This window comes from Ictalurus punctatus, chromosome 3 (genome assembly GCF_001660625.3).
Source record: "Ictalurus punctatus breed USDA103 chromosome 3, Coco_2.0, whole genome shotgun sequence".
Lineage (NCBI taxonomy): Eukaryota > Metazoa > Chordata > Actinopteri > Siluriformes > Ictaluridae > Ictalurus > Ictalurus punctatus.
Window position 1 is genome coordinate 21,458,745 of NC_030418.2, and position 26,181 is coordinate 21,484,925.

Below are 26,181 nucleotides of genomic sequence, written 5' to 3' on the forward strand. Positions count from 1 at the left end.
CAAATACAGACACAGATATGAAAATTACCTCTCCAATGCACAGATGTGCAAACATCATGCAGTCTTAATGTTGCTGCAGTGTAGGCCGTGTGGTGTGACTTTCCCTCTCAATGCCTTACACACTTCTATACACTACTACACACTCGCAGGTATGAGAGTAGTATGCTATTTACACTATGACTGTTTCAATGTCAGAGTGTTAATTAAAAGGGTCAGGATTACTCTAAGCGAACAAGACTGCACTCATGAAAGTAGCTTGCCATAGCCTCCCCTCACTATCCACTGCTTATAAACACACAAATGTACTAACAAACAGTAAACACCACAACTAACCATATATCTGTATCAATTCAGAAGAGTATTAATCTCAGCAGCTCCTCTTGAAATAACACATACAGCCCTTTGGAATTGCAACCAATCAAACTCTTGTAGAGTTAATGAGATTATAAAATTTGGTGGTATAGTGTTTCTCCTTGCACAGTGGGGACAGATCCAGCGAGGATAAGAGTGAAACAAGAAAAGAAAATGAACAAAGATGGCAACAGGAAATAAGGGGGTTGCAGTAAAATGTTAAAATATAAAGGATAGGCATATATTCCAAGCAGTGTGAAATGCTAGTGGGGATACAGTAACACTCCTGACATTTACAGCTTGGATCTTATCTAGCCTTGCTTTGCATGTTCAGTGACATGAATATATTAAAACGGGTTTCCATAGTTTTTATGGTTAATTGCAATGGCACTGTAGCAGATAAATAAGAATAAGAAATTAAGAAGATGAAAATGACCAAGAATGACGGTATTCATATTCATTCTAAAAGGAAAATTGCATTATGGTTGCTGTGTACCTACTAATGTACATTATTTGGACACTAGTACTGCAGTGCACTGTGAAATTATTTGAGTGTATTAGATATTCTCTGTTATGCTATCGGGCATGGGAACAAAATGCCAGACTATCCAAAATGGAAAATATGCCACATGGAAAACCTAACACAGCATAATACTTGTCTGTTGACTTCCTCAGTCAACTTTCTATGTAAACTGTGCAGTAATTCTGGGTGTGTTCGCTCTGCTGTTACCTTTTGAGGTGACTGATGACCCATTTTGCACAAGTGTGCATCACTCGGCAAGTTAATTCTGTTTGTTTTATAATACTGTATGATTCATTATTTACTATTTCATGAGTGTTTGTATCACACCACAGTACTATTGCTTGCTCCAATCCTGCTATTCTCTGCTCTATATTCATTTTCTATCCTGCATTTTTCTGGTCAGTTGTTGTACACACAGTATTGCTGCACATGTCTCACTGCAACACCTATATTCTACGATTAGATTTATACCTGATTTAAGCATCTTCCAAATGAGTAACCTAAATATAAACATGTACAGAGTGGCACGTTTACCTGCCCAGCGAAGATCCCACACACTCCAATGATGCACAGGATGTTGAAGACTGCAGAACCTACGATTGTTCCCACTCCCACATCTCCCTTGGTGATAAACACTCCTATCCATACGGAGGAGAGTTTACAGCACAGTTAAAGTCACACACTGCATCCAGTTAGTCATGTTGCCATTAAGAGCACCTATACCTATAACAGAAGTGAAGAGTTCAGGTGCTGAGCTGCCAGCTGCCATGAACGTTGCTCCAGCCACATCCTCGCTGAGATGGAGGCGCTGAAGCAAACACACAAAAAGAGCGCAATAAAATTATTAGCATGGCACTAATTAAGTAATGAGACACAATGTAGTTGTGGGTGTGGAAGAAATATTCTTGGTATTTTTGTTACCACTGGTAATTGTAAAAATGTGTTATGTTACTACAAATACATTATCAAGAGGTGTCACTAGGTGTCAAATCAGCTGCTGTTATTTCTTTAAAAAACCAAATATGTATAGTGCAGCGCATTAGCATTGACATAATGCTATAAGATTATATTTCATTCACAGATGGCAATATGATATATAGTTCTACAAATAATTGATGGCTGACACTGAATTACAAAATATGCATTTTCTGGGGGGTTTTGGGCCAGAAATTGCCATTTCTATCTTTTTGTGAGGGTTTGGAAATGAATTATTATTGATTATGTTAATTATAGAATGTGACTAATTATATGTCATCCTTCTGTTTCATTTTAGAAGCCACAACTGAGTTCATTTTTAGTTTGCTGCAGATAAAATAGTTCAGTCAGTTGTATGTAGTTAGTAGGCAAAGTAGCCTGTTGATATTAAAGTGGTTAAAGGAAATGGTACATTTAAGGCTCTGCTTGAAGACAGTAAAATACAATTTTGGTATTGCATCTGGGAGAAAGAGGCTTAAGAGAAGGTAAGCACTATTTTGGACAAAAGTGTGTTGGAAAATCCCTCATATTTCATCCTGTATGTGCCACTCTGCACACTGTACTCCATTAACGACAGTATAAACTTTCTGACCACAAATAATGACAATGGCTTTTGCTTGAATGAAAACAAAACCTTATCTAGTCATTAGTTGTTGTTGTTGTTTTTTTTTAAATGTAGTCAATAGTTTACCTCACAAATCTTCTCCAGGGATGGCACAAAGTAGTCATCACACACCAGGGCCAGGGCATAGAACATGTACATGGCCTTTAGAAGAATGGAGAACACAGTTAATTCATTCAAACTACAGTACAGAATTAACACCCCATACACTGACATCAGAAATAATAAGGCAAAATTCTCACTGTAGGGACTCGGGTTGTGCTTTGTTAACAGGTTGACCCCTGCTGTTTGTAAAATATGTCAAAAAAGCCAACAATTTCCTTGGGGTGTACTTATTTTTTCACATGAAAGTATATTTATAAATGCAATCTTGAGAACTGAATCTACTGAACATCTATATCAATTTGAATTTCGATCAAACAAATGGTGGACCTATAAACATGCAAAATCTGCTCTGTGGGATTTATTTACAACCTGCTGAGATGTCTGTTAACCAACATGGAAAAGCAGCTTGATACACAGATGCACTCCAACAGACTGTTGCTCCTGATCAGACGTGCCACAATTCATGGAAATATTACATAAGGAATTAGACTGGCTTTGGTTGTCTTTCTGGGGTAGAAGTGAGTCTTTTTTTTTAACCTCAGTTTATTATTTACATGTAAATTTATGATCTCATCATTGCAGTGCATAAGGTTTAATAAGGGTCACATATGCTGAGAGCATACAGCCAAGAGCTTCAGCCTCATATTCTTGCTGAGAACACTCTGGCCATTTCTGAGAATGTGTGGTTATATCAGAGCTGCTCCCACAGCAGGCACATGTGTGTATGTGGGATTAGTTCAACATCTGCTTGTCCTAAAATACAATGGCATTAGCAGAGTATAAATCTCTATGTGAGGCAGTACAGCATATCTCTATACACATAGTAATATACAGTCATGTGAAAAAATAAGTATACTCCATGGAAATAATTGGCTCTTTTTACATATTTCAACAAGCAAACATTTGATCATCTTTGAAACAGTGTCTATGAATGAAGTTGATATACTTGAACAAAATCACATGGAAAATTAGCTTTTTCAATCATTTATTTAACAGAAATATCAATAGATGTGATATTCTTCTGTGGAAAAAGTAAGTACACCCTTGGCCTCAGAAGCTAGTATTGCCCCCTTTAGCAGAAGTAACTTCATGTAGGTGTTTTACATAATTGTCCACCAGTCTCTGACATTGGCTTGCTCGAATTTTTGACCACTCTTCCATGCAATATTCTTTCAGTTGTTGATGTTTGAGGGTTTTCTTGTATGTAGTGCCCGTTTGAAATCCCCCTACAACATTTCAATGGGATTCAAATCCAGGCTTTGACTAGGCCATTCCATAACCCTCCATTTCTTCATATTGAGCCATTCCTTGGTGGATTTGCTAGTCTGCTTAGGATCATTATCCTGTTGAAAGGTCCACTTTTGGACACATGGCCTCACATTAATGGTCTTCAATTAATATGATGCAGAATTCATAGTTGAATCAATGAATGCAAGCAGTCCAGTACCTGAGGCAGCGAAGCAACCCCAAACCATAACATTTCACCCACCGTGCTTCACAGTTGGTATGAGGTGCTTCTCCAGAAGTGCTGTCTTTGGTCTGCGTCAAACATGTCTGCTGTTACTGTGGCCAAACAACTCTATCTTTGAGTCGTCTGTCCAGAGCACATTATTCAAAGAGGCCTGAGCTTTGGTATGCTCATTGGTCTATGCTCATTGGTAAACTGTAGTCTGGCAAAGGCTTTTTCCTGGCTCGCCTCCCATGCAGGTCTAATCTGTGCAATCTCTTTCTGATTGTAGAAGCATGCACTTTGACACCAACAGTTGTAAGACTTACTAGCAGATCCTGTAATGAAATTTTGGGGTTCTTGGAGACTTCTTTTTGCATCAGATGGTCTGCTCTTGGGCTGAATTTGCTGGGACGGCCAGTCCTGGAGAAATTGGCAGTCGTTTGAAATCTGCAGATTATTTTCCTTACAGTGGAATGATGTAGTTCAAATAATTTGGAGATCTTTTTAAATCCCTTGCCAGGCTCATAGGCACCCACAACAAATGTTGTTTTAATATCCTTGTGTGGACCTTCCACTGACATAATCACTACTGCAACCAATTAATGGTATGCTTACATTTAATTTTAACCCTTAACTTCAGTAACCACTAACCTTTGGAGTCTTTAATTTATTTTAAACAAAAGCTGCAGTTTTTATGAAAAAGCAATTTTCCTCATAGGCACCAATCAAAAAGGGGACAAGACTACCAAGAGATAAAAACATGCCCAAACACACAGATGCATGCAAAAACCAAAACACATACACACACACTCTCTCTCTCTTTCTCCCTCTAACCCTTCCTGTTGTTATCATCACTAACTCTAACCATGTTGGGCAGGTGACCTAAATGGAAGGCAATGTGTTTCACAAATGGTCTTCCACACCCCCTCACCGAAACATTTACATGGGTAATGACACATGGCATTTGGTAAGACATTTTCCAAACACATGTGCTAACACACAGTATTGTATGAAGTCTGAGCAAATCTCAGCAGTTCTGACCAAACCAAAGACTTTACCAATTAGTGTGTGTATTCTGACATACACACATACTCACACAGTATTGCACTTATGTATTTCCCCTCACTCTTATTCTGACAAAAAAAGAGCTCAGGGAGTGAAAATACTGTCAAGATAAATAAAGTATGGAAAAGTAGCTGAAGGGTGTCTGAGAGGAACTCCTCACAAACCTCTCTCTGCTTGCACAAAAAGTTAATTAAACAGCACAACATAACAGCAGTGTCACATGAGCCCACAGAGGACTTTAGGAGGAATATGCAGTACATTAATGTCCCCAGCTTTCAATTAAGCACACTCATACATCAGGTCAAAAACTTGGCTTTAGACTAATAGGACTTTATGTAGAGTTTATATAGAATTTAGGTAGCAGAAGAAGATGTAAATTCCTATAACATCTTTATATACAAATATATGTATTGTATGGTCTTTCTTGGATATTTAAAAATAACAAATTATACTAAGAAAAGGTGAAAAAAGATAAATCTGTAAAAAAAAAAAAAAAAAAGAACAGTTTACTATTTTAAATATTAATTACAAAATTAAGATCAAGTCATCTGTTTCTAGTCTGTTTGTAATTATTTAAAAAAAGAATAATAATGAAATTGATAATTAGATAAATAGAGTGACAGATGAATAGACAGATAGATTGTGACAGAGTATTAATATTATATAGTCATATTGCCCAGCCAAGTTTCTCTTGTTAGTATCTTAATTTCAGGCTTCTGTTTAAATCTTCACTGTCACTGGATGGAACGGAGCTTCTCAGCTTTGCCCCTTCTTTTACCCTCTGTTCTCACTGGTAAACAACAGAGCAACCATTCATTTTCTATAACAGATGAAAACAACAAAGCATCAAGCCACACTTGATTTTTATGCAAATGTGATATGAAGTGGCAAATTGACAAATCCAAATGACTGGCCTCAGTCAATTTGTCACACCAATACAGTAGTCTAAAAAGACACCAGTCTAAACTCACTGTGTTTAGCTCCTTTTCAACCAATTGTGGCATAAAAAATGGAAATAAACCCATGGAGTCATATTTTCCTGGGTTTTACAAAATTATGAAAATGTATTTAAAACAAAATAAAGCAATGCAATATAAATTTGATAAGTAATACAGCATATATGTATACATTTTAGTGACTCCTGTCATATAAAAACTTAAAAAAGCTGGAGTGTATTACCAGAAGCAATACTACACACTTACAACAAACACACTAGCATCTTGTTGCCTAGTAGTATGAACATGGGTTAAAAGGCGATTCATCGAGGTTGGGTCTGGTTGGGGGTGAATCAGAAGATTTGTCATTGTCTTTATTTTTAATTACATCTCCCCTGATAACAGAGCAGAATAAGAGTGCTCTTAAAATAGCAAACTCTTTCAAATATTCTTCAGTAACCACCTTAACCTGATCAGGGTCATGGTGGATCTCGAGCCTATCACTGACTAGACCATTGCAAGACACCATGCACACACGCATCTGACACATTCACACATAGAGGCAATCAAGTGTAGCCAGTCATCCTAGTGGCATGGTTTAGTAGTTGAGAAGAAACCCACATGGGCATGAGGAGAACATGCACGACTCTGTGCTAAAATTACAAACTGCTCCTTTAAAATGCAACAATTGCATATCAATTAAAACATGATGTGATCTGCTCCTCTGCATAATTAACAGCAGCCACACAGTCTCACTGACTAAGCCACACCAATCACTCTGTTCTTGTCTCTCTAAAGGCCAGTTGCCATCCTACACCCACAGCCTGCTTGGTTTTTAGAGCCATTTGTTAACATTTCTGAACTGCCAACAGTGTGACTGAGTGAATGTCAAAAAAGGCTGCCAGATGGAAACAGAGAGAACAATGATGTTGGAGATGTAAACCATGGAAAAGCTGCACAGAACAGCCTATGATAAATCACAGTAAGCGCTTTCTGTTCTGGACAACATTTTGCCTGCTCTGCAGATATGTATTGTTTAACTGTTAAAGTGACTAAAATTGCAAAATCAAAAACAAACAACACAAACAGCAAGCAGTGAGGCAGAAGTGAAGTGATTTCATTTTCTGTAAACTGATGTGAGTTATATGTCATCAGGCCAGAAGATCTTGGGGTTTGGCAAAATGCACATACAAATGCACACATACAAATACACACACCCTAACTGCTGGAGTCAATCTTTTGAGAGGCCCCACATGCAGTGTTGTAAATAGTATATCTTGTTAAACACATAAGGACATACCAACTGATCTAAAACCATAAAAATGCGGAAAGACAATCAATGGCTACATCTCGAATAAAACAATTCAGAAAGCATAGGAGAGTTCTTCTATCCAAACAAGTATTTAACAGTAGCCATACAAACAAGACTATCTTTCCAACACATTAAATGAATACAATTGCTTAGTAGCAGAGACTTCAAATCATCCAATTACTCTCAACCCTTCAGGTATAAGAGTAATGTCTGAAAATATAAGAACACTATATCAGTAATTTAGCCTTTTCTTTTTCATGAAGTGTTCTAGTAAAGCTCCATTTCCATTAAATGTTACTGCTGCTTTAAATTTCCTTTCCTATAAACTTTGCTCCTTGGTGGAAACAACACTGACCTAGTTGTGTTTCCATAAACTTTACAGCATGTCCAAATCCTTCATTGTGGTTTTCAGGTCGGAAAATCAAAGGTATCCGTGTTATTTTCAACCTCTTTGAAAAGTAAATGTCTCTGTGTCTGAGTTTTTGCCAAAAAAAGGCATACAATTCTCTTGGAGTCTGATTTGGAGACTAAAGTAAAGGTAACTAGGACAAATAGCTTTCCTTAAAGAAAACAAATGAGTTACACTGGCCTTGAAGGAGTGCAGTATGATGATTAGGATAAATAACATACTGTTGCACACCTATATTTAACAAAGATTATTTTTTTTTATATAAACCTGTGTTTTGTTTGCAATTGTATGATAGCCATGAGAGCAGAGGTTTTTTTGTGTTTTTTTTTTAAACAAAAGATAAAAAGGTTACATTTTCACAGCCTTCTTTGCTCATATTTACCAAGGGTGCCAATATTATTAGAGGGAACTGTACCTGTTCTCACTTACCCTGCTCCTGCAGAACATCTAAACAATCCCTCCTGTTATTTCTTTTGTACTCACCCAAAACATAAGCAAATAAGTGATTTCAAAAACAGCGACCTTCTCAAAGAAAACATGGTTACTAAAGATTAATTATTTAATATCTAAGACACGAACGGAGATGCCTGATTTGTGTCCATTTGCAATTTCACATTTGTTATAGCTTAGACAACTGCATCAACAACCACAGAAAACATAGCTTAATTGTCCAGTTTACCCATGTATTTTCTGTAGAATACCGACCAATGGCAATAGCTTTTTCTCATTTCTGTCTGATTCATGCACTCATTGAATAAAGACGTACCAAAACAAAAAAGAAGTAACTGGTAAGTATTTAATTAGTTAAAAGTAAGACTTTTAATGAAGTTCTACTCTATGTTGTTGGAAATCTCAAGCTTTATATAGGATCAACTGCTCCTGCCTGCATGAGAGTAAAAATGGGTCACTCCTGCATTTGTCCATGTGTCAAAACCAAACAAACACCAACACACACACACACACGCACACACACACACGCACACACACACACGCACACACACACACACACACACACACACACACACACACACACACAAAATAAAAAACAAAAAACAAATAGAGAGACACTTACAGCTATGATATGCAGGGCCACCGCTCCCTCCATTCGCTCTTGGTTGGTAAAAATGTCTTCAGGGAACTCATGTATACCTGAGAAAAAACAAACACCTTGATCATTACACATATAAAATCACTGACATGCACACATGTACCACAGGGGACCCTCAGACGGGTAAAAAGGAACTGGTTTAGGGTATATCTTAGTCAAAGGAATTTCAGTTAACATAGAAATTTATTCCCATTTGTTGCAATCACTGGCTACAAGGAGTCCCCCAAGGTTCAGTACTAGGCCTGGTACAATTTTCATTATACAGTATATGCTTAAACTGGGCAAAATCATTTTAACCACAACCTCTCATTTCACTGCTATACTGATTAGGCCTAATTATTTGTATTTGCTAAGGCATATCAATGAGTGTATTGAACATATCAAAATCTGGATATCAAAATTCCACTCAAGACTAAAACAGTCTATTAAACAACCTAGAATCACTGTCACAATGTGTTAAACCTGTCAGGAATTTGGCATAACTGCAGCAATCAGACCTCACATTTAATCATCTAATCAGCTCTGTTATTGTTTTTTTTTTTAACATTGGCATACTGCTATAATCAAAACATTTCTTTTTTTTTCTTGAGCGTGAAGCTTAAACATGCATTCATATACCCTAGTGGAAATTATAATATTTGGTATATAGGTATAGGTATATAAGTATAGGTAATAATAATAATTCTTCTATAGCTTCTAACAGCTCAATTTCCATTATCCACTATCCAGGTTCTTTGATTTGTGTTTAGAGTCCTTTATGGATTGCAACCCTCTACATAAATGATTTGCTCAGACCATATTCTGTACCTAGATCTCTGAGATCATTTGGATCCATTGCCACGTGTTTGTAGTTGCTGTCCCAATGGTGTGAAACAACCGACCATTCAACATTAGGTGTGCTCCCACTGTTGTAGTTTATAAATCAAGAGATTTCTCTTTATTAAGAGATATTTGTTATTTGATATGTTATTATTAAGATGTTAGATTTGTTAGCTTTTAAAGTGGATGCCTATGTCTATTTTTTCTTTTTCAGGTGTATTTCAGTGTTATGTTAATTGTGTGTTCTCTATAAATATAGCTTCATCATTAAAGTAAGTAACCTTTTCAACTTTCAGGAAACCTGAATGCGCAAAGTGCAGGTCAGACACTAACTGCAGTGCCATATGGATTTATGGAAACATTTTTCTGTTAGTTTTGATTTGACATTTTAAAGAAATTAGGATGCTGCTGCCTTCGCAACATACTGTCGAGTTGGTGAAAAACCCTATGGGCTGTTCTTCTAAAACGGCATTCAATCTTCAGCCAGATGACCAATCACTGACAAAGTGGTAGTCGTAACTGTTGCTATTGTATTGAACCCTTACATTGCTGCTCTTTTCAGTTGGCCTTCAACCTTGAAGAATGGCCAAGAATAACTTCTTTTGATGTTTTTTTCTAGTAATCTTTCTCTTTGCATCATGTGCTAAATGCATGAGTGCTGACCTTCCATGGGCAGCTTAGGTTTGATATGATATGGTTTGTATTCAAGGCAGTCCATGGGACATGCAGGCTCTGCCATTCTCATGTTTTGTTTCTTTACCATTCAACGTTTACATCCATATGAGGTAATTTAATATACCATGATTTGATCAAGCATCTTCCTGTAAATTTGACATCCTGCCAAGAGCAATTCCTCACCCATGACATATCCTTGTTGATTATCAATCCAAGATAGAATTGCCTACTCTTCCCATTTTTTCCCAAAATGAAATGATATGAGGACCTTCTTCACGTAAATCTGCAAGCCCACTGTATGACTATTTTCTTTCAAGCAGATATTTCAAGATAGTTCTAGCTGCTCTACATTCTTTCCTGACACATTAAAAATAATGCATTAATGGCAAAATGGGCTCCAGTGTTAAAATCCTAATATTTAGTGAGGCTCCTCCACCATGTTCAAGAAGAAATAAGAATAATCGGACTGGGACAGGAATGATTTACACCTGCTGATTGCCTTGCAGTTACTAACCAGGCAACTACGCTCTCTGAGCATAGATACTGTAACAAGCTATTCACAAACGCAACATGCCTTCTTGATGGCTGCATTGATAAACTCTGGTCACAGACTGAACTCGGTTTGTGTGAGAGGCTGCTGCAATGCTCCTAAGGCCAGGGCTGGATTCTGTGTAATTTAAAATGGTGGGAAGAGTGAAGTCAGTAGTGAGCTCTCTTAAGTGCTATAATTACGTTTGTTTCTGTATTGCTAGTCATGACGTCAACTAAAGAACTACTACACATTTCTATGTAAAGCTCTGACACTGTGTCATAGTACAAAGACACATCCGTTTGTACGAATGTTAAACTCTGATGGTCAAAACACACTTTATTTGAACTTTCTCAGCATATATTTATGGATTTAGAGCATAGAGGCAATATTTTGTTTTTCTGTATTAACAGAATTTTTTTTTAACAAATCCAATTTAATTGAAAAATGGTTATCCTGTTTACTCTCCTAAATTTTAGACATAACTGTAAAAGGTCAAGTATAACTAGATGTGTGAGTGTAACCAGGGCCGTAGTTAGAGGATTCAGGGGCCCATTGAAAAAATATTTATGTGGACCCCCACCACCTTCCACCCATATCATATACTGTACAATATATGAGCATGGAGGCCCACATGTAACTTAATAGGGGTTTCTTACAAAATAACAAAACAGATAACAAATAAATGTAAATAAAGTTTTACTGAACATCAGCAAAAGCAAAATACACAAATATGACATTAAATATAAAAAACAAATAGATAGTAAACACTGAAACAAATTTAATCCAACCAAATAAATCAGCAGTGAATTATAGCAGAAAATTATACAAATTATTATTATATGTATATCGGTTTGATTGATCTTTAACCTAGGATGAACCAAAATCCCATTGTCGGACCTTTTGGTTGGCAAAGTCACTTATGATATCTTTGAAGTCCAGATGTTTGCTTAGCTGGCTTTCAACTGAAAGTCGGGAAAGACTATTTAAACCTCTCTTGAGTTTGGGTAGACCTGAGTTTTTGACAAGCTTCAACTTGCTGACAGCCCTTTCTACACCAGAAACAGAGAGAGGTAGAGTGCAGAATAAGCACACTGCAATGCACACTTCTCCAAAAATGCTCTGGAGCTGCATCCTGTAGATTGAATTCAGCAGGTCGAAAGGAGACTGACAGTCTGCAAATGTGGCATTATACACAGACTTAAGATGCCTCACTTCATTCTCAAAGCCTGCTATTTTAATGCTGTGTATATTAGCTGGGCGAATATTATCTTCTTCTAAGTCTTTTAACTTTAAGATTGCAGAAAACTCTTCATATATTTTTGCAGTGGTTTTCAAAGCGGGTATCCAACGCAGGTTATATTATCCAATGCCACAAGTAACACATTGTTTCGAAACCAAATTTCTTCTGTCTCCTGTTTGTTGGCATCCTCTGAACTCTGACGCTCATCTGCAAACCGATATATCCTTCCCTTGTGGTTGACTGGAAACCCCATGGGCACATCCATAGCTTCTGCAATGAGGGAGGCTTCTGCAAAAAGATTATCCCACTAGTTACGCAAAACTTCCATCAACTTTCAGTGCCTGCATGTTGTCTATTTCAACTTCCATTGCAATTTTCACTGATTGCAGAATTAGGTTTCTGTTTTCAATGGACTGCAGGATTTTCTTCCATACAGTGAGAAGAACTATGGCTTTGAAGGACATAGTTTCTTTTAGACCACTGTAATCTGACCTAGCTTCTCTGGTTAAACTTCACTTAGTAAGGATGGTGTCCAGAGCTTCTATAGTTGATGGCAAGTGGTTTGCAACAGGTTTAACTGAAGCTATGCGTGCACTAAACCTGGTCTATGAAATGCACTGAAGGGAGCAGCCAGACTGACTTTTAAGGTTTGCCCACTGCTCTGGACTTGTACTAAAGAGATTGTATAAGCGGTTCAAACAGCCAAAAAACACCTCAGGACATGACTCTACTGCTTGTACACCAACAAAATTCAGAAATTGTGAGGCACAGGGTGAATATGTGGCAAGAGGGTTTATTTTGTTTATTTCAGCCTGACCCCCTTTCAATTTTCCAGACATATTTGCCCCATTGTCAAATCCTGCAATCTGAAATATCAATGTAAAGCTCATCCAAAGTCTTCAATATCATTTCTTATCATTTCCTTGGGAAGTCTTACCATTGAAAGCTTTGAACTGTAAAAAACGCTCAATTATCTCCCACTGATCATTCTCCTTTGCTACATATCTTAACAGAATCACATTCTGCTCCATATGAGAAATGTCAGGAGTTGCATCACAAATCACAGAATAATAAATTGCATGCTCTCTTTCCTTCAATATTTCTTTCAAAACCTTTTCTCCACAGATCTCAATGAATTCATTTTGTGATTCTGGGCTAAGGTAATGTGTCATTCTTGCACCTGTCTTTTTCTCTGACACTTTTTGCAAATGATCACTGAGCAGAGGATCATAAAAAGTCAACAGGTCTAATGTGCCAAGTTACCATTGCGAACATCACCTAAATTGTCTGTGGTCCACTGAATTCTAAGTTTCTTGATGCCAAAAAAAAGTGCGACATCTAATATTATTTCAAGAACTGCTTTGTTTTTTCTACTTCCAGCTGTATTTGTTTTTGCAAGCTGCTATCTATTCCTTTTGCTTCTATCAAAGAATATTTAAGATTTTTCCACTTGAGGTAGTATGCTTTGTGTGCCTTGCTTGCTTCATAGTCAGGGAATTTGTTGTACATTCTCCACCATTTTAGATCTGCTGTTTTGTACCCTTCGTTAATGTCTTTCTGAGGTCATCCTTGTGAAGAGCATGCATGGCACACAGTGTAATGAATCTATGGTTGGACTGTACGCTAACCAGTCTCTCTTCTGTTTTTCTCGCCCATTTGCTGACTTGCTAAACTGGAGATACTTTGGAAATTTCTTTCCTTCTGAATCCTTGGACATAATAGTTTTCAGGTCTGTCTGACTGGCAGTGGCTAGCTTTCTAATGATCACCTCACGTTCGTGATCTGTGAACCTCTCTGGGTATAATCCTGGATCAGTTGTCAAAAAAATCTCCTTTACTCTCGCCTTCATTTCTCCCTGTGTTTGCTGAGTTTGGGCTATCTGTGACTGTGTCCTGACTGGTGCTACTTTCAGCTTCTTTACTTTGACCATTACTAACTGATGTTGGTCTACTTTCATGCATTTGCTGATTGGACTAACTTATCTGGCTCCGTAGACAACAAATACCATGACTCAAATAGTTGTATTAAAAATAAACCAATACTTTCCAATTCAGTTCAGTTAAAACAGATGTGACTAGTAAATACTAAATAATATATATACAAATAATAAAGTGATTCCTGACAAGTTAATACACCCGATGACTATCTCCAGCACTGACCCTCCATGTCATCTTTGGAATGGTGTTGTGAGTCAGACGATGCCACATCTGTTGCTGCAGGACATTATAATAAGTTTAGGCCTAATATCGTATCACTTTGACATAGTCTATTTACATGTAACAGAAGATGGTGATGTTGTCGTAAACCCTTTATTTGAAAAGTTAAATGTTTATGTAAATATTACAACTAATAAAAAATTAACAAAAAACAAGAAATTATTAAATAATAATAAAACCAATTTTTAAAAAAGGACCAGCAATATAATAGTTTTTTTTTTATCAGTCTATTATAATTCATAAATTAAAAAGTAAACATTCAGAAATTTAGAAGAATGCAGTCATATGTAAATAAAATAAAATAAAACCACTAAAATTACTCGTAATTTTTAATGAGGATAATATGGAACTGTAATATATTATTAAATAAAGCTAATAAATTCATTGATCCAAAAGCAGTGTGTTGTATTCGTGTTTTCTTGACTGTAATAAAATACATCAACAGCTGGCAGGTGCGTATTGCTTGTGATACGCGTCGTGACTTGTGTCCATTTTTTCTGTGTTTTATACAAACCAACTCTATTTACAATAGCATAAAAAAGACGGGGAGTTTCACCACGTAATCATTCCGTCGATGGCGGTGTGTGCAGGTAATGAAAAGTGACAATACCCAGCAACGGTAGATGGTAGTTTTCCTATTCCCACAAAAGCAAATCAGGCAGAGAAATGACAATACACTAATCTGTCTAAAAGAACGTCTTGATCAACTGGTATACAGCAACTCTCCTGGCCTCCCCCTCCTTCTTTTCATTGCATTTCTGGTACCCTGATTTATGTTTTCTTTTTCCCAACACTTTCAATTAGACAGTCTCCTGCTCTTAACCAAGTTCACTGCTAACTTCAGCTGCTGCCTCAACTCTGATTGGTTCTGTTCACGAGCTGGGGAGGGACTTAGAATTTTATTGGGTTCCTCTGATGTTTGTCACTGACTGAATAATTAATAAATACTTCGGATCGGACTAAACCATTTTTAGGGAGGGGAGAGGAGTTAACCAATCCTGGCTTCTACCACAGCAAGTTTGACCGATCCTGGCCCCTGGTTCTGTTTCTCAAAATACAAACAAGTTAGTCATTTAAATCACCATGGACCTGACCAGAATAAAGTAGTTGCTGAAGGTGAATTAAATACAGCAGTAAATGCATCACATAAGCAACCAACATGCTCCCATGTTAACGAATGTGGCCTTTCTTTGTCTGTCAATCTTTGTATCTAGCAAAATTAATTGCCTGCTCCCATGACTTTTTTGTTGGGTTGCATTTGATCCCAGTCCTGATGCACACCTCAAGTGACCTTAACCAGTCCCTTGTTAATGAAATGCTCAAACCACAAAAGAATAAGTATAAGCAGAATAAGAAGACCAAGGATGAGTAGACAAACTCTGCTTACATGTAGTTACAAATATAAGGACATTTACTGTATGTAACAATATGATGATATTTTCTTGACATATTTCTGCAATGATCAGAACATTAAAATAACAGGTGGTTGACACATTGTGAAAAGGACAAGTCATATTAGGCCTGTTGTTTAGAGATGACAAGGCCATTAGCAGAGAAAGATGAGTACGTCCAGCCATGCATATACAGTGATATTTTCTTAGTGAGCAGCTGAGTAATTTGTATGCCAGCAGGATTCACACTGCCCTCTTGACCCTGATCACATCGGAGCCAACTTAAGCCACAGACCAGCAGTGTCAACCCTCATTCACACGATTACACGGAAGGAGTAGGGGAGACAGACAGAAACAAAGATTATTATTTCCTAACATAATATAATGTTATTTTTTAGTATTTTAGATTTTTCTAGTTCTTTCTATCACATGCACTGTTAGAACGTACAATATTAGATTAAGATTTTGTATTAATTTATTCATGCACCCTTTTTTAGCTTTTATCTTATTGCTTATTATTTAGTGTTTTATGTCACCTTTCCCTTTTGCTCCATTTTTGCTCAATTTTATACAGCTGTTAATCTTTTCAGTCTATATGCTGTATATAAAAGATGGTGTTGATGTTGAGGAGGAAGGATGAAGTGAAGGAGAATGAGACAGATGAGGATCATAATTATTGATGATGATGTTTATTGATTAACCTTCTTCTTCCTTTTACTTTTCTGGACCTAACTTGACTAACCCCTGATGATCTTGCTGATACTGACCTCATCCTAAATGCTTGCTCCATGATTCCTCCATAATTCATTGCACCCAAACACCTCAGTAGCACAACCAACTATAACAGACTGATGAAAAGTAGACATATGAAAGAGAATTAAATGAAATACATCTGTCTGCTTTTTCCTCTGAAAACAACAGGCTTGCATTGATACTGTTGGCTAGCACTGGGACCCGCTGATGACAGCACTATTCATTAGAGAGACAGTAACATTGAGACTTGGTCGTCTTGCAGAGAACAGTGCACTGAAGCGTGACTGTAATGAGCGTATTCAAGAGTACATGATGAATCTCATTTCAATTGCATCACCACAGTACACAACACTAACCATATGTCATTTACTGATGCCAGACCAATTAGAAGATTTAAGAAGTACAGGTTAAAAGCAGACTGGAAACATTACAGAATAGCATCAGGAACATCTGCTTTTACTGTTATTGCAGAGTGCTTAAAATATTATGACAAAGCACAATGTTCAAATGTGGACCATTCATTTTTAAAATAAAATGCAATGCGTTATTCAAGGCCACTGGGACCTTTAGTGTTTCACAAATCGCTGGTTACTGGCGTAACCATGGTATGCGCATATGAACGGTGGAAAACCGGCAGAGATGGTCAGTACATGGTGGAAGGAGTCGCGTTTCGCGCACACATCAAGAATCTCGTATGGTTCAGCCACATGTGACTTTGACCGACGGTATGTCAGACGCTATATATCAGTTTCCGCCTATGTCACAGTCTGTCTCCTAGTCATTCACACAATCTGAGTGACCAGAGACTCTGGCAGTCTTCCACCGTTCATAGAACAATTGTTACGCCAGTAACCAGCATTCTATTTCACTGTTACAGACCGCCAGAGATGGCCAGTACATGGTGGAAGACGAATACAGCCACAAAGTCACGAGGAACACAACCTGTGTTGTCTGGTAATACAGCAGAGCTAGCCGAAGGAATATTAAGCCTGTAAAACCTTGTGAACGTGCAAGGTGAAGCTCATGTGGCCACTGCACATATCTCAGAGAGGGATATGCCATGCAATGCTGCCCAAGAAGTGGCCACTGCCTGAGTTGAATGACACCTGATAGATCTGTACGGTCTGTGATGGAACTGAAGACAATAGACCCCCTCCTGAGTGTGTAGAGAAGCCACTTGTTGTCTGTAATACCTCTCCAACTCTGAGGTTGAAAAGTTACATACCTTGAAACCCTAGCAATGGTGGGGAAACTTTCCATTATCTCTGGGGTGGGGGTGGTGGTGGTGGTGGGGGGGGTGACAGTGAGTAGGCATAGGGCAAGTTGGTGGCTTAAAACGAGAGTAGGGTGCCTCTCCTCTTGATAAGTCAGGTCGGAATGTCTGCTGCAGTGGCCTGTAAGACTGCCCCTGTCTATGATGTTTCGAAGTTGCATGGCGAACAGGCATCCGGTGTACAACTAGGCCAGGGTAGTTCACACATCGCTCAATATGCTGAGATTGGGATTTTGCTGCCTTTGCTCTGCATTCAAGGGCCTCCTGGGCAGTTTGATCAAAAACCTGACCAGGCACTAGTGGTAACTGGTGAAGGTAGTTCATGCTTCTGGAAACTTAGATTGGGCAAGTCACACCTGACGTCTGGCTTGAGTAATAAGCCCAAGAGCCTTTCCACTGGAGATTACCATCGATTCCCAAGACCTGCAGAGAAGTGTCAAGCAGTTCTGGCGCCGTGTTTTCTGATGGTGTCGTAGTCATGGTAGAATGGAGTGCCAGCAACAGATGGGCCATTGAATTTCCCACATGACTCAACCCTGACACAGTGTTACAAATATGAACTACTAAGTCATCAATATGCCTGAATTCTGTGTTGGGGCAGTGGAGATCCTGTTTCAGGGCTTCATCCGGAGATACCACCAAGGAAGAAATACATGGCTCTATAGTAGGCATGTTACCAAGAACTTTATCCTGGGCTTCTGCCATTGCTGCCAGTGTGCATGCTATGTGATCCGGCCTAGATGATGGGGCTGAGTGAAATGCAGAGAAGGCCATTTCAGTAAAATCAGGACAGCTAGGTATCTGGAAGTCTTCTGGTTGTGCTTCTGGATGGCACAATAGGTTTGAAGGGCCCAACAGTAGGAAATGGGTCCAAATTCAACCTAGATAGAGCCATTTTGATTGTATCCTGCAATAAAAACACTACTGAAGACCCAGCACCTGAACCCTCATCACTATGAGAGGCTTGAGACTGAGAATGTGATGATGATGTCTCCTCCAAAGGGGTATAATGGTCCTGCCCCTCAGTAATCATGAGTCTGAGGCTGTTACAGATAATGTGTCCAGTTCCTCCCTGGAAAAATCAGCTGCCGGTTCGCATCTAGGCATTGAAGAGGCAGATACGGATGCCCTCATTCCTTCACTCACATTCTGATGGCAGGAGGAAACAACATTGCCAACAAAGCCTGAATTCCCTGCACAGAGCTAGACAGATCAGCCATCTAGCAGGATAGTGTCGTAGAGGGGGCTCATTTCTTTTTTGGAAGCCCTTGAGTCTTACTATTCGAATGCTTGTTACCAGTTTGAACCTTGGTTCTGGCTGCTGCAGGAGAATTCTGAAATTCAGGGTCAAATTTGACCACCCTTTATTGCCTAACCTCCAAAGGCATCATACTATACTCCGGGCAAGGATTGATTAGGGCCTCCCTGAGGTGCTTGATGCCTAGATAGGCAGGGCATTGCAAATGCACATCCATAAGGACCTGAACATATGGTTCATGACGTAGCCATAACTGCATACATAAATAGAAGATAACCCTGGCCAGCCAAAGGGTAAATGCAAGTGATAAAAAAACTTGAATACGATAGTGCATAGAATAGGCACTTAGTGGTTGTTACTGTAACCGCACATATATGAATGCCACCCTGGTTCACCAGTGAGCGCAACTATGGCACAATAAAAGTTGGAGGCAACAGGTGTATACACACGGTCTAACTAGAGCCCCGGCTAACCAATGAGTTCTAATATAGACACTCACCTCAATTCCACTGATGGGAAACGGTGTTTAATGACAACCCTGGATAATCAATGGGGCCGATAAGTAAGCGATTCCAATGAATCCAATATAATCCAATTTGTTTTCTCGAGACACAGCTATAGCGGCGAGCAAACGTCAATCCAAAACTGTGCATGCTCAGGCGAGATCTCTCAGCAAAAATGACAAAGAGGCAGACTGTGACGTAGACTGTGACAGAAACTGATATAGCTTCAGACACGTCATCGGTCAAGATCACATGTGGATGAATCATATGAGATTCTCAATGTGATGTGCGAAACACAACTCCTTCCACAATGTACTCACCGTGTCTGGCAGTCTGGAACAGTGAGGGAGAAACATTCTGACCTGGTTATAACAGGCTTCCTGACACTGACCTGGAGACCAGGAGGAGACTTTATGAATAAAGGCTTGGACTGTATTTTTTTTTGCAGAGCTGCAGAAGAGTAACAGGCGGCAGGTTGGACACGACCTTACACTTTTGAAGCACTCTGTAAAGAGTTGCTTCAAAACTGCTATAACTTCAGACTTAAGCTTTACCAAAACGATCAGGCTTCATAGAGTTAACACTGAAACAGCCTGGTGTACACAAATCTAATACTGCCTATTTAAAGTACCCATCAATCTCACATACTATCAAACCCAAGTAACAGACACTAGGCCTCTGGGAAAGTAGCATCTGTTGTCAATTAAGCTTCAGTGATGCAATTTATGTGTTTATGTATCAAAGTAAGGTAAGCAGGTAAGTATGGAGCTGAAAAGCCTTATATCGTCTGCAGTAATTCCTGCTTCTTTATTTTCTTCCATTTTAAGTGAAATAGTCTAGTCGAGGACAGAGTATGGCTATCCTTCTGCTGCTGATTGATTTCTGCTATATTATTCTCAACCTCCATAAACATATACTGACAACAATAGCTGATGCAAGAAAAGAAATCCAAGAATCATCAGTTCGTTGCCTGTAATCCTGAGCAGAAATCTCAGCCCATATCTGCACCTGACAGCCAGGCATACCATACAGCTCCAGAAGGAATGCACAGAGCTATCTTAAGCTAGTTATAAATAACCAGCAAAAATGGATAGAAGTGATAACCCCCCTTAATTAAACTAAGCCTTTGCTCTTGGGTAGAGGAATGCTAAGGAACAAAACATGTATGTCACTTGTATGAACTAGGGAGCTTCTGACTAAACCCATTCTAACTTTCTGATTACAAAATGCATACCATGCTACACTTTTCCTATGTCAAATAGAGGCAAGAGAACGAGAGAGAGGTAATAGTATAATGAGTGTGATGTAGACTCTCTGTAGTGTTCCAACACAATATGCAACATGCAATCACTAAAGACAGAGGTGGAAAGTAAACTTACTGTGAGTCTTACTGTGAAAAAAAAAAAAGTACTGCTATCAGTTGCAGATATAGTAAGGCTTGCAACATCTACATGCTACATGGTTAAAGATCAGCATGCATTATTTCATCCCTTAAGTAGACAATGTGAATTCTTTGATTCATTAAAACACCCACTCATCTGAAACATATGAGATTCTGTTTGTCAGGAGGGGCTTAAGCTTGATTGCATACTGCAGCCCACTGGAAATTCAGTATTACAAAATCCCAGACTGCAATAATGATTATCAAATTAAAAAGGTACAACAGTGTTCTTGCACAACATAGTTTATTATTCTTTATGCTTGGTAATGAATGCAGAATATCCCTTGGGAATTTTATTTATTATCTCTTCTAATATGATGCTTTACTTTAAATCACTTCAAACCCCACCTTTTCCCATGACAATTACTAATATTCAGCATATGGCCAAAAGTATGTGGACACCTGTCCATAACACCACAAAGTTGGAAACACACAGTTGTCTATTATGTCTTTGTAACTCGAACTCGAGTGACCTATACAGAACCCTGATCTCAACCCCAATGAACACATTTGGGATGAGATGAAACAATGACTGCATCCCAGACTTCCTTGCCCAGCATCAGTGCCTGACCTCACTAATGCTCTTGTTGGTTGAATGGGAACAAATTCCCACAGCCACATTTCAATGTCTAATGCAAATCCTTCCCATAAGAATGAAGGTTATTATAATGGGACTAAATCTGGAATGGGATGTTCAAAAAGCACATATCAGTGTGATGGTCAGGTGTCCACAAATTTTGGTCACAGTATATATGTTTTTGCCAAATGGCAGAGCTCAAACTCTGACTGTAATAGACTGTAATACTCTGTAATACTGTAATAGAGTAGGAGAATTTTTTTTCTACAATGGTCTTTTTAAAACTCTTGTTTGGATAATGGTGAAATCCTTCCCTCTAAATTCAGTATCTTCTGTCTGTGTCTTTACTTTCACACCTTTCACTGTTAGTAACAAGAATTAATTAGCCACAATGCTAAGATGATTAGCTTAGAACACAACGTGTCACTGTATTTGAGCACCACGGGGAACTGTGAGCTCTCCCTTCCTCTTCACCCTGTACACCACAGACTTTCAATATTCGGTAGAGCTTACATTTTTTCAAAATTGCTGTAGATTTTCTGCAGATTTGGGCCAAGATGCGTCATGTGACGTCATCACAACACATCATGTGACATCTTCACGACGCACATTCAGGTAAAGCCCCTTTTGATTCATGTGTGTCGAATATGAGTACGGCTAAAAGGTCTCATTTACCAAAAAACATCACTGTGAAAGTCTGTGCAACTGCAATTTTGCCAATTCAAGTAGTTTTCCTAAAAAAAAATCACAAAAAACTCAGTAAAATCAGGTACGGATTGTATAATTACCAGGTTGAAAACAAGACTATAATTAATGCAATGTAAATTCAGAAACAGATAGCTTATAGCATATTGATGCAAATTAAGGAAACTTTTTTGCCCACACTATCATTATATGACAGTTACCCAACCCTGGAGCATGATGACACTTGTAATGCCAGACACTACATATTTTGAGACTGTCAGTCATGTCCCAAAGCCGAACGCACTTGGATGAGAGTACTAACTGCCCTCTTAAATAAACATGAGCTTCCAGACTCCTCTAAATGGCTAGTCTTGTTGTGATTTACTAGGGAGAGAGGAATGGCATTCATCCTACCTAGAAAGAAGATCTAATTATGCTCTCTAGGACTCAATGCCATGGATGACTATGGCATCTTAAGGATTCGAACCAACATTCTCCCAAAAGAGGAGACAAACACCTTTTAGACAAAATGTAGATGTTTGTGAAAAGGAAAATCACCTGTTTGATGTTGCTCTTTGTCAATGCCATTCTGGATATATTACAATATAGAAACTGAGTACAATATAAATTAGAAACTCATCAGAGATGACAATATTGCAGTCAAATTACAGAATTCCACTGACCAGAACAAAAACCCAAAAAAATCTCATAGCAAAAAATCAACACTGAGAAGGCATGCAATTTGATAAAGGCTGTTAAATTATGTATGGAGAATGCATATATATCACATTCAAGCATAAAAAGGCTCATAAGAAATATGTTAATGTAATACCTACCAAAATATGAGTGTAACAATAAATAAATCCACCGTTTCGTTTCAACTATACAATAAAAATAAAACAAAATGAAGACTGCTCCGATAATGTCACGTCCCTGACCATAGCAGTGTGGGTTTAGCTGGGAAAATGCAGTCACTATAATAAGACCTTGTCCTTAAAATTACTGCTTTATTACAAATGTCACAACAATGATCACTTTTATATTAGGATATTGTTTCTCCTGAACACACTATAGCTTTGATTAATAAAACTACACCAGCTTCAGCATCAGCATGGACTATGATCACCTCACCCCTTTACAGATTACATTTTTAAACCAATGTCCTAATTAAGCTACACTACAAACTGTATGGTTTTACATCAATTGGTGTGGCTCATTCTTACTCACCTCTATTATTATTGAGAATATGCTTTTATAAACCTTAAGTACTGTTAGACATACAGTACTGTGCAAAAGTTTTAGGCACATGAAAAGAAATGCTATAGAACAAAGATGCTTTCAAAATAATTAAAATAAATGTTTACATTTATCTTTACATTTATATACATACAAGCTACATTTAAAAAATACCATAAAGAACAGTAAACAGTAGTAAATGAAACAAAGCCAATATTTGGTGTGACAAAAAAATAAAAATAAAAATAGTAGTTTCTGGTACAGTGAATGCAGATTTATACGGAAATGAGCTGCAAATTTTATTGAGCATCTTGCAGAACCAGTCACGGTTCTTCTGGAGACTTTGACTGTCGCACTTGTTTCTTATTTCTGCAGCAAAACCCAGCAGCGTACATACAAAAAAATTCTGTAACATTAAATTTTGTGCTAGAAAACTAATGTTTGGAAATCTAAAATGTTTTTGTACTGACATGATAATGTAGAAGTTAGAAAATAAAAAATCATATTGCCCATATGCAGATATTCTGTGTCTTGGTGAAATGTGGGTTGAGCTCCAGTAGTGAAAATTTGGAAGGTTGCAAAGGAGACCATTTGGGTGTTGGATGGATGTCATTAGTAGTGTGCATGCACCCTTCTAGTAAGTGAAATGCTACTAACAGATGCCTCACAGCAATACAGGGGCACATGTGGAAATATTGAGTGTGAAAGAAAGGTGGAAAAGCAAGCTGTGACATCAACATATCGATATCATATTAATAAACAGTCTATCTTCTATTGCAGAGGAGAATGTGCTCAGGCCAACCCTCTGTCCAGTGGGCACTCAACACTATGAGGAAGTGGCTGCCAGCTGCCACTAATCCTGAGTGAGAATGCGCACTTGTGGACAATTGTGAAGCAGCCACATAGTGTGCACCGTCCACCTTCACCACACTGTACAGATTGAATGTTACATCATCGCACCCCATGTGCTCTGTGGTGAGTTTGATTGATTCTTATCCTCAGTAAAGAGCAATACTGAGCAATTCTTATCCTCAGTGGGAACAATCAGAATTTTTAATAATTATATCCCCAATAGAGCATGGTAGCAATATTTTGAGTGATTCTCATCATCAACAGAAAGTAGTATAAGCAGTTTGAATGATTAAAACACTCAATAAAGTATGTTATAAAAACTTTTGCATTATCATGGTACTAACACTTAAGATAACTTCACATATAATTCTTTCACTAGTTCCAAAGGGTCTGTAAGGTAGAAAGTATGAAAAGTGGAAAGCAGAATGAAAGGGTGTGCATGTGGTGGTATAGTGGTTCCATGACTGTGTAGAAGACCCAGACAACCTCTGGTGTTTGAGAACATCTACAGGATGTACCCACACTACCCAAATGGGATTAAGTTCACAGTCACAACATGTGACAACATTTCTATTGCTTACTTGCAAAGATTTCTCATGGAAATCTCCACTAGCTCAAAAAGAAATCACCCTGGTGGTCGTCCACTCAGGTGTAGAACCATGTTACATATATAATATCAAATTAAACATGCACCAATTTAGACCAAATAATCTCTTCTTTTAAAATCTTTAACCTATTCCTTCATCTTCATTAGGTAACAACATGCCACTCAGTCTTTAACAAAGGTACATATTTTATTAAAACTCTAGAGGCTTGTAGCAAACACTTTTTGATGACCAATTGAAATCATAAACGGCTAATATAACATTCTTCACTGACAATTCTGGCCCAATGCTGAATAGTGATATGAAGTGCTTGTGTCATATCAGAATGTTGGCATGACATAGGCTACATTCCTGTAACAAGCATTTTTGCTCAAATCATTTTTAAAGAAACATTTAGAGACAAAAAAATGCAGTAAAAGAGCCAAAACCTGTATCTAATGAACAATGCTTAAGAGTCATTTTCTTAAGGGCCAAGAAAGAAATCCAGTCAAATACTTGCCAACATCTGGCATCAAAGTCAATGCTATGACTGTTAAGAAAAAGTCACATGAGGAATGATATTTTATATGTGTGTGAAAGATTGATATTTCTGTGAAAAGGCAACCTAGAAGAGATTGCAGCATATGAATGCCAGGAGGTCATATTGTAAATATCATATTGTAAAACATGACCAAGCCTTCATGATACACGATACAGTAAAAAATTATTATAAAATGGGGACATTTTATAAAATAGACATAAAAATACTTATTAAAACATTTATAAAGACATATTTTAGTTCAATCAATTTATTTCAGTTGCTTAGTTCTGTGACTAACAATTGTTTTTATAAAAGCACAGACACCTGGCAATACTCTGATATTTAGGAACGTGTATAACAATAGTAATATTGTATCACCATATCACACAGCCCCGATAAACAATATAACACATGGCATGGCAAATAGTGGAGAGATAAATTCAAGATTCTTGCTTGCCGAAGGCACAAGCATCTCAAAAGAGCCGATGAAGAGCACACAGAAGCTTACACGATACACAAGTGAATAGTAACAACTTCCAGCATGCCAAACACGTTCAGTTGTGTATTTCGGAAAGGACACACAAACACTCTGAACATTGTATGAGCATTGCTTAAAGGTAATTTCCCTAAATACCAGTCAAATATTTGTTGTTTCACACCTGGGACCAACAAGGATATACATTTTTCCTTTTCTCTCACATAAATGCAGTCCATGAAGGACTGTGTTGTGAATGATGTGGCTCTCCAGGAC

The 26,181-nt window shown here is 38.0% G+C and overlaps 1 protein-coding gene across 1 annotated transcript in view; it reads right to left on the reverse strand.

Annotated features, from left to right (window-relative positions):
• The window catches only part of slc24a3 (solute carrier family 24 member 3), a 91,305-nt gene that overhangs the window by 13,405 nt on the left and 51,719 nt on the right, over positions 1-26,181 (reverse strand). Inside the window, exons 3-6 of the mRNA XM_017464802.3 lie at positions 8,820-8,896; positions 2,541-2,615; positions 1,598-1,682; positions 1,409-1,512 (exon numbers count right to left, since the gene is read on the reverse strand). Coding sequence (XP_017320291.1) covers positions 1,409-1,512; positions 1,598-1,682; positions 2,541-2,615; positions 8,820-8,896 — 341 coding nt within the window. The remainder of the gene's footprint in view (positions 1-1,408; positions 1,513-1,597; positions 1,683-2,540; positions 2,616-8,819; positions 8,897-26,181) is intronic.